Source organism: Hemibagrus wyckioides, linkage group LG06 (genome assembly GCF_019097595.1).
Source record: "Hemibagrus wyckioides isolate EC202008001 linkage group LG06, SWU_Hwy_1.0, whole genome shotgun sequence".
NCBI classification, from domain to species: domain Eukaryota; kingdom Metazoa; phylum Chordata; class Actinopteri; order Siluriformes; family Bagridae; genus Hemibagrus; species Hemibagrus wyckioides.
In genome coordinates this window covers 45327523-45337522 of record NC_080715.1, presented here as the reverse complement: position 1 = coordinate 45337522, position 10000 = coordinate 45327523, and the positions used below count along the sequence as shown (strand labels likewise).

The following is a 10000-nucleotide window of genomic DNA, read 5'->3' as shown; positions in this document are numbered from 1 at the left end:
GTGTGTGTAACGTGTGTGTGTTTCAGGTGCAGTTTGTAGGATGGAGGAATAAATCAGCGGTGTTGAGGAAACACACAGGAGAGCTGGAGGAGGAAACAGTACACCTTCAAACTGACACAGAGCTGCTCACACACCAGGTAACACACACACACACACACACACACACACACACAAACAGAGTTATATTTATGATTTATTAATTATTATTTATGTCTGTGATATCCAGAAGTAAATTTGTGTTTTATTGTTTGTTGCTTGTGTGTGTGTGTGTGTGTGTGTGTGTGTGTGCAGGAGGAGGGTGTGATGTCAGTAGGGAAGCAGGTGGATAGTGACACACTGCGTAGCTTGACATTAGCTGAGATGCTAGCAGCTAATCTGACCTCTCTTAACGTGCTAATAGAAGGTGCAGCTGTCTCATTTCCATACCGCATAGCTCATTTAAACATACAATATAAAGAACTGATTTTATTTACCTAAACCTAGCCTTAACTCAAACATTGAATTAGCTTAGCTTAGCCAAAGTAATGGCACTGTAACTCTGTGTCTGTGTGTGTGTGTGTGTGTGTGTGTGTGTGTGTGTGTGTGTGTGTAGACATGATCAGTGATTGGGAAGTATACAGAGTCCAGCAGGAAGTAGATCCTGAGCAGCAGAATCAGAAGGAGAGTGAAGCTGAACACATGCTGAGTCACATGAGAGGCGTGAACCTGACACCCAAACAGTCCCTCGCTACACAGGAGAACACACACACACACCAGCGTGAGTCCATCATGTGTACACTGTGTGTGTGTGTGAGGGAAAGAATTACAACTTGCATTATGTTCATGTCATGAAAACAGGGCTGTGTGTGTGTGTGTGTGTGTAGTTCTGCAGAATGTGCGTCAGATGGAGAAAAGTGTGTTGCTGATGGAGGGGCGCGTTCCTGCAGTCAGACAGCTGATGAAGCGCTTCAGCTCGAGTCTCACACATGGCCAGATTTTCCTGCATAAAGCACACGACACACTGCAGCAAACACACAACACACACTCACACAACCTGCTCCATCTGCAGCGCAGAGAGGTAACACACACACACCACCTAAACTTACTTAGCCTACATATCAGCCGCATTTACACAAATCTCTGTGTGTGTGTGTGTGTGTGTGTTTCAGGCTAATAAACACCATCTAATGAAGAATTATAATGCCGTTAATCAGACTGTCATGGAAGCTAATGACACCTTAGTAAATGCGGCGGTGGGTGTGGCGGATTTGGACACCATGGTTAAGGTACAGACTCCATGTGTTAATTCTATTCTAATTCTATTTCATTTTATTCTATATCACATCTCTGCATGATGTAAATATGATATACATGTTGAGTGTTGAACAGTTACAGTATATTTTATTGTGTGTGTGTGTAGAACGTGACAGAGTACCACGCAGAGGTGGACGGTGCTGCAGTGTTGATACAGGAGAGAACCGATCAACTTTCTAAGGCAGATCACAACTTAGTGCAGAGAGCTACTGAGCATGCTCAAGACCTGCAGAGACACGCCCACGAACTGCAGCAGTGAGTCTGTCAAACGCTGCATGAATAAACATCAAACACCAAACCTGTAATCACTATGCACATGTATATGTACATGTGGTGTTTGTGTGTCAAAAATCTGATGGTGTGTGGTGTTTGTGTGGCAGTAATCTGATGGTGTGTGGTGTTTGTGTGTCAAAAATCTGATGGTGTGTGGTGTTTGTGTGTCAAAAATCTGATGGTGTGTGGTGTTTGTGTGGCAGTAATCTGATGGTGTGTGGTGTTTGTGTGTCAAAAATCTGATGGTGTGTGGTGTTTGTGTGTCAAAAATCTGATGGTGTGTGGTGTTTGTGTGGCAGTAATCTGATGGTGTGTGGTGTTTGTGTGTCAAAAATCTGATGGTGTGTGGTGTTTGTGTGTCAAAAATCTGATGGTGTGTGGTGTTTGTGTGGCAGTAATCTGATGGTGTGTGGTGTTTGTGTGGCAGTAATCTGATGGTGTGTGGTGTTTGTGTGGCAGTAATCTGATGGTGTGTGGTGTTTGTGTGGCAGTAATCTGATGGTGTGTGGTGTTTGTGTGGCAGTAATCTGAGGGGCAGTGACACACATGGATTTGTTCAGAAAGCTCTGGACGCGTCGAAAGTCTACGACAACATCGTTAAATACATCAACGAGTCTGATGAGATTAGCGCGAGCACGCTGAACATGTCCATCAGGACAGAGGATGTGAGTCTCACACTGTATACACACACACACACACACACACACACAAAATTACCGACATCTCATCCAGCCCCAATGAGTGCACTGACACTGATGTCCACTTGTACACTGTGTTGTGTTCTCAGGCTCTCGGTGCTTTAAAGTCCCAGTTAAACTCCCTGAAAACACAGAGCAGTGACATGTTTAAAGAGTCTGTGACACGCAACTCTGAATATACAGGTAACGTAGCACACACACACACACACACACACAGGAGTGATGAGGTCTGTCATTGAGGACAGAGCTGTAAAATAATCTGTATCATTATAGAGGTGGACACGACCGTCACTGACACTAAAAAATACATTGAGGAGACAAGAGATATGCTGCAGACATCACGTGTCACACTGGAGGAACACGTCAAGAACATGAACACCATCCAAAGAGGTGATACACACACACACACAAATTATACACTGGTTTACATTCAAGTTTTCTCTGTGCACAAGTTTACACTGTGTGTGTGTGTGTGTGTGTGTGTGTGTGTGTGTGTGTCTGTGTGTGTAGTCCGGAAGCTGCAGTCCACTCAGGAGGCAGCAGAGCGTGCTCTGAATCACTCAGCTGAAGTTCTGGGGGTTGTTACACCGATTAGGGAACAAGTGGAAGAATGGAGCAGAAACATGAGAAACAATCAGTACTCCACCTCTGCCTATGAACAGGCCGTGGACTCCGCCCGTAACACAGGTACACACACACGCATACACACACGCGCACACACACACACACACACACAAACCCTAACCCCTAACCCTAATCCCTAACCCTAATCCCTAACCCTAACCCTAACCCTAATCCCTAACCCTAACCCTAATCCCTAACCCTAATCCCTAACCCTAACCCTAACCCTAATCCCTAACCCTAATCCCTAACCCTAATCCTAATCCCTAACCCTAATCCCTAATCCCTAATCCCTAATCCCTAATCCCTAACCCTAACCCTAATCCTAATCCTAATCCTAATACCTAATCCTAATCCTAATCCTAATCCCTAACCCTAACCCTAACCCATTGCCTTAAACTACACACAAACCTAAAATTAACCCTAAAGACAGATGACCCTGTCAAGTCTCTGAATGAGGGAGATCACAGAGTAAACACAAGTGTGTGTGTGTGTGTGTGTGTGTGTGTGTGTGTGTGCTTCAGTGGAAGATCTGTCAGCAATTATACCTCAGTTGTTGACAAAGCTGCATGATGTGGAAGAAAAGAAACCGGTCAATGTGTCCACCAACATAATGAGGGTCAGAGAACTCATCGCTCAGGCTCGTAGCGTCGCCAGCAAGGTACACAACAGCCAATGACAGCTCAGACTCACACACAACAGCCAATGACAGCTCAGACTCACACACAACAGCCAATCACAGCTCAGACTCACACACAACAGCCAATCACAGCTCAGACTCACACACAACAGCCAATCATAGCTCTGAGACACACACAACAGCTAATCACAGCTCTGAGACACACACAACAGCCAATCATAGCTCTGAGACACACACAACAGCCAATCACAGCTCTGAGACACACACAACAGCCAATCATAGCTCTGAGACACACACAACAGCCAATCACAGCTCTGAGACACACACAACAGCCAATCACAGCTCAGACTCACACACAACAGCCAATCATAGCTCTGAGACACACACAACAGCTAATCACAGCTCTGAGACACACACAACAGCCAATCATAGCTCTGAGACACACACAACAGCCAATCACAGCTCTGAGACACACACAACAGCCAATCACAGCTCTGAGACACACACAACAGCCAATCATAGCTCTGAGACACACACAACAGCCAATCACAGCTCTGAGACACACACAACAGCCAATCATAGCTCTGAGACACACACAACAGCTAATCACAGCTCTGAGACACACACAACAGCCAATCATAGCTCTGAGACACACACAACAGCCAATCACAGCTCTGAGACACACACAACAGCCAATCATAGCTCTGAGACACACACAACAGCCAATCACAGCTCTGAGACACACACAACAGCCAATCACAGCTCAGACTCACACACAACAGCCAATCATAGCTCTGAGACACACACAACAGCTAATCACAGCTCTGAGACACACACAACAGCCAATCATAGCTCTGAGACACACACAACAGCCAATCATAGCTCTGAGACACACACAACAGCCAATCACAGCTCTGAGACACACACAACAGCCAATCACAGCTCAGACTCACACACAACAGCAAATGACAGCTCAGACTCACACACAACAGCCAATCACAGCTCAGACTCACACACAACAGCAAATGACAGCTCAGACTCACACACAACAGCCAATCACAGCTCAGGCATTCACACAGTGCAACACTGTGTTATGTGAATTTGTGTAATGTTGTGTTGTGTTGTGTTGTGTTGTGTTGTGTAGGTGCAGGTATCCATGAAGTTTAATGGGCAGTCCTCTGTGGAGCTCCACCCACCTGCTGATGTAGAAGAGTTGAAGGTTGTGACTTCAATTAGCCTGTATGTGCGTGTGGACCCTGACTCAGACCCCATCGAGGACCGCTTCCTGCTTTACCTCGGAGACAAGAATGTGATTAAGCCCCACCCACTATAACACCACACCCAATACCTCACTCCACACCCCAATACCTCACTCCACACCCAATACCTCACTCCATGTTCAATACCACACTCCATGTTCAATACCTTACACCACACCCAATACCTTACACCACACCCAATACCTCACACCACACCCAATACCTCACACCACACCCAATACCTCACACCACACCCAATACCTCTCACCACAACCAATACCTCACACCACATCCAATACCTCACACCACACCCAATACCTCACACCACACCCAATACCTCACTCCACGTTCAATACCTCACACCACACCCAATACCTCACTCCACGTTCAATACCTCACTCCACACCCAATACCTCACACCACACCCAATACCTCTCACCACACCCAATACCTCTCACCACATTCAATACCTCACACCACACCCAATACCTCTCACCACACCCAATACCTCTCACCACACCCAATACCTCACTCCACGTTCAATACCTCACTCCACGCCCAATACCTCACTCCACGTTCAATACCTCTCACCACATCCAATACCTCACACCACATCCAATACCTCACACCACACCCAATACCTCTCACCACACCCAATACCTCTCACCACACCCAATACCTCACCACACCCAATACCTCACACCACACCCAATACCTCACACCACACCCAATACCTCTCACCACACCCAATACCTCACTCCACACCCAATACCTCACACCACACCCAATACCTCTCACCACACCCAATACCTCACCACACCCAATACCTCACTCCATGTTCAATACCTCACTCCACACCCAATACCTCACACCACACCCAATACCTCTCACCACACCCAATACCTCTCACCACATTCAATACCTTACACCACACCCAATACCTCTCACCACACCCAATACCTCTCACCACACCCAATACCTCACTCCACGTTCAATACCTCACTCCACGCCCAATACCTCACTCCATGTTCAATACCTCACTCCACGCCCAATACCTCACAAAATGCCCAATACCTCATATAGCACCCAAAGCCTTACTCCACGCCCAATACCTCTCACCACACCCAATACCTCACTCCACATTCAATACCTCTCACCACACCCAATACCTCTCACCACATCCAATACCTCACTCCATGTTCAATACCTCACACCACACCCAATACCTCACTCCATGCCCCAATACCTCACACCACACCCAATACCTCACTCCATGCCCCAATACCTCACTCCACGCCCAATACCTCACAACATGCCCAATACCTCACATAGCACCCAAAGCCTCTCACCACACCCAATACCTCACACCACACCCAATACCTCTCACCACATCCAATACCTCACTCCATGTCCCAATACCTCACTCCACACCCAATACCTCACAACATGCCCAATACCTCACATAGCACCCAAAGCCTTACTCCACACCAAATACCTCTCACCACACCCGATACCTCTCACCACACCCAATACCTCACTCCACGTACAATACCTCACACCACACCCAATACCTTACTCCACGCCCCAATACCTCACACCACACCCAGTACCTCACTGCATGCCCAGTACCTCAGACCACACCCAATACCTCACTCCACGTTCAATACCTTACACCACACCCAATACCTCACACTACACCCAAGACCTCTCACCACACCCAATACCTCACTCCATGCCCCAATACCTCACTCCACACCCAATACCTCACATAGCACCCAAAGTCTTACTCCATGCCCAATACCTTACGCCACACCCAATACCTCACACCACACCCAATACCTCACTCCATGCCCCAATACCTCACTCCACACCCAATACCTCACTCCACACCCAATACCTCTCACCACACCCAATACCTCTCACCACACCCAATACCTCACTCCATGCCCCAATACCTCACTCCACACCCAATACCTCACTCCACACCCAATACCTCTCACCACACCCAATACCTCTCACCACACCCAATACCTCACTCCATGCCCCAATACCTCACTCCACACCCAATACCTCACTCCACACCCAATACCTCTCACCACACCCAATACCTCTCACCACACCCAATACCTCACTCCACTCTCACAGCACGCCCAGTACCTTAAACCACATCCAATACCTCACAACACGCTCAGTACCTCACATCATACCCAATACCTCACACCACACACAGTATCTCACTCCACACCTAATACCTCACAGCATGCTCAGTACCTCTCACCTCACCCAACACCTCTCACCACAATCAATACCTCACACCACCCCAATACCTCACACCACACCCAGTACCTCACAACACAGATGGAGATTTGGAGATTTGCCCACCAAAACACAGCATGTCCTCATATACAAAGGCCCAACACCATGTTATGCCCCAACACCACACCATGTTCCCTACACCACACCCCTTATATCATGCCATACCCACTATGGAAGTAGAAAAGAGTAACACCTCATTATAATAAGATTTAAACAGAAACAAGGAAGAAAGTAATAATTTCTTCAAACCTTAAACACCCTGTAACCATACAACCTGTACTTCTACATTATAATGTGTGTGTGTGTGTGTGTGTGTGTGTGCAGGGCCGTAAGGACTACATGGGCGTGGCTATTAAGAATGATAATCTGGTATTTGTGTATAATTTGGGTGGAGATGATGTAGAAATTCCACTCAGCTCTAAACCTGTGAGTTCCTGGCCTCCTGTGTTCAACCATGTGAGAGTGGAGAGGTAAACACACACACACACAGGTGCTCTCACATAGCTGTTAACATACATAAAATGCATACAAGTTATCTTATCAGTCTCTCCCTGTCCCACTCTCTCCCTGTCCCACTCTCTCCCTGTCCCACTCTCTCCCTGTCCCACTCTCTCCCTGTCTGTTGGTCTGAGTCAGACTGGGTCGTCATGGTAAGGTGTATTTAACAGTCCCCAGTCAGGAAGCAGTGGCTGAGCAGAAGTTTATACAGAAGGGTGAATGGGATGGGACCGAATCTCTTTTTCACCTAGACCCCAGAGACACAGTGTTCATCATCGGAGGAGCTCCACCGGACATCAAGGTTCCTAACACACACACACACACAAACACACACACACACAGCTCATATCAAATTATTAATGTAATGACTCATTTACTCTCTGTAATGAATGACATGCTTTTGTGTGTGTGTGTGTGTGTGTGTGTGTGTAGCTTCCCCCTGCTCTGAGTTTAGCTCCATTTGTTGGCTGTATTGAACTTGCATCTCTCAATAATGATGTCATCAGTCTGTACAACTTCAAAAAGCTGCATGAAATGGACGTTGAGGTGTCCAAACCCTGCCCCAGGTACACACACACACATACACACACACACACACACTTTGAAAACACATCAGATCTCCATGGGGTAAATATCATGCTGGATATCTGTACTGGTCTGGACTGGGTAATGTGTTAGGAACAAAAGGATGCCACATGGTTTGATGGAAATGAAAATGATCACCCTACAGAGGGCTGAACTCACTGGACCACCGTAGGGTCTGACAATGGGTCCAAGGATTTCATCCTGATACCTAATGGCAGTCAGGGTGCCATTGTCTAGCCTGTAGAGGTCTGTGTGTCCCTCCATGGATATGCCTCCCCAGACCAGCACTGACCCACCACCAAACCGGTCATGCTGAACGATGTAACAGGCAGCATAATGTTCTCCACGGCTTCTCCAGACCCTTTCACATCTGTCACATGTGCTCAGGGTGAACCTGCTCTCATCTCAGCTCCACGGTGCCGGGCAGTGAGCACAGGGCCCTCTAGGGGACGTTGGGCCCTCAGGCCACCCTTATGAAGTCTGTTTCTGATTGTTTGGTCAGAGACATTCACACCAGTGGCTTGCTAGAGGTCATTTTGTAGTGCTCTGGCAGTGCTCCTCCTATTCCTCCTTGCACAAAGGAGCAGATACAGGTCTAGCTGATGGGCTAAAGACCTTCTACTGCCCTGTCCAGCTCTTCTAGAGTCCAGCCTGTTGAAATGCCATCCTGGAGGAGTTGGACTGCCTGTGCAACCTCTGTAGGGTCCAGGTACGGCCTCATGCTACCAGTAGTGACACTGACCCTAGCCAAATGCAGAACTACTGAAAAACAGTCAGAAAAGATGAGTAGGAATAAAATGTCAGTGACCTCCACCTGTAAAACCGTTCCTGTTTTGGGGGTCGTCTCATTGTTGCTCATCTAGTGCACCTGTTGTTCATTTCATTAACACCAATGCAGCTGAAACTGATGAACAACCCCCTCTGCTACTGAACTGACCACCTCAATACCCCAGGAGTTTCACTGACCTGATGCTATACTTTCATTTAAAAGTGTTCCTTTCATTTTTCTGAGCAGTGTACATTTAACTCCTTGTTTACATACTGCATATTTCTCATCTGTTGTATGTGTTGTGAAAAAGCAGTCTCTCTCTCTCTCCCTCTCTCTCTCTCTCCCTCTCTCTCTCTCTCTCTCTCTCTCTCTGCAGGTATAAGTTAGCCTTCTCTCAGGGTCGTGTCGCGAGTTATCTGTTTGATGGTTCTGGTTATGCACTGGTGCGGAACATTGAAAGGCGGGGCAGGATCAGCGTTGTTACGCGGTTTGACATTGAAGTGCGCACAGTGGCTCACGATGGAGTTCTCTTCCTCATGGTTAATGAGGTAAACACACACACACACACACACCGGAGTGTTTGTGTAGTTTTTTTTCCTGGGCACTTCACACCTTCTTCATGGAGATTAACAGAAAGAGGACATGTCCATTTCACTCTGTGTGTGTGTGTGTTTTCAGGGTCAGTTCTTTGTGCTAGAGATAAGGAACGGGTTTCTGCGATTGGTTTATGATTTCGGATTTGCTAATGGCCCCATCGTGTTGGAGGGGAATCTGACCAAACTGCAGATCAATGACGCCAGATACCACGAGGTGATTATCCATCTGTTCACCTGATAACCTGTTCACCTGATAATCTGTTCACCTGATAACCTGTTCACCTGATAACCTGTTCACCTGATAAACTGTTCACCTGATAACCTGTTCACCTGATAAACTGTTCACCTGTTCACCTGATAAACTGTTCACCTGATAACCTGTTCACCTGATAAACTGTTCACCTGTTCACCTGATAACCTGTTCACCTGATAACCTGTTCACCTGATAAACT

The 10000-nt window shown here is 47.1% G+C and overlaps 1 protein-coding gene across 2 annotated transcripts in view; it reads left to right on the top strand.

Annotated features, from left to right (window-relative positions):
- Positions 1-10000, top strand: part of lama4 (laminin, alpha 4) — a 56581-nt gene that overhangs the window by 32584 nt on the left and 13997 nt on the right. For both annotated transcript variants that reach the window (XM_058392285.1, XM_058392284.1), the window contains exons 10-26: positions 27-137; positions 292-403; positions 593-757; positions 864-1057; positions 1149-1265; positions 1400-1548; positions 2090-2231; positions 2354-2447; positions 2538-2654; positions 2775-2951; positions 3410-3546; positions 4670-4834; positions 7425-7570; positions 7737-7899; positions 8031-8164; positions 9329-9500; positions 9631-9762. In XM_058392285.1, coding sequence (XP_058248268.1) covers positions 27-137; positions 292-403; positions 593-757; positions 864-1057; positions 1149-1265; positions 1400-1548; positions 2090-2231; positions 2354-2447; positions 2538-2654; positions 2775-2951; positions 3410-3546; positions 4670-4834; positions 7425-7570; positions 7737-7899; positions 8031-8164; positions 9329-9500; positions 9631-9762 — 2427 coding nt within the window. The remainder of the gene's footprint in view (positions 1-26; positions 138-291; positions 404-592; positions 758-863; positions 1058-1148; positions 1266-1399; positions 1549-2089; positions 2232-2353; positions 2448-2537; positions 2655-2774; positions 2952-3409; positions 3547-4669; positions 4835-7424; positions 7571-7736; positions 7900-8030; positions 8165-9328; positions 9501-9630; positions 9763-10000) is intronic.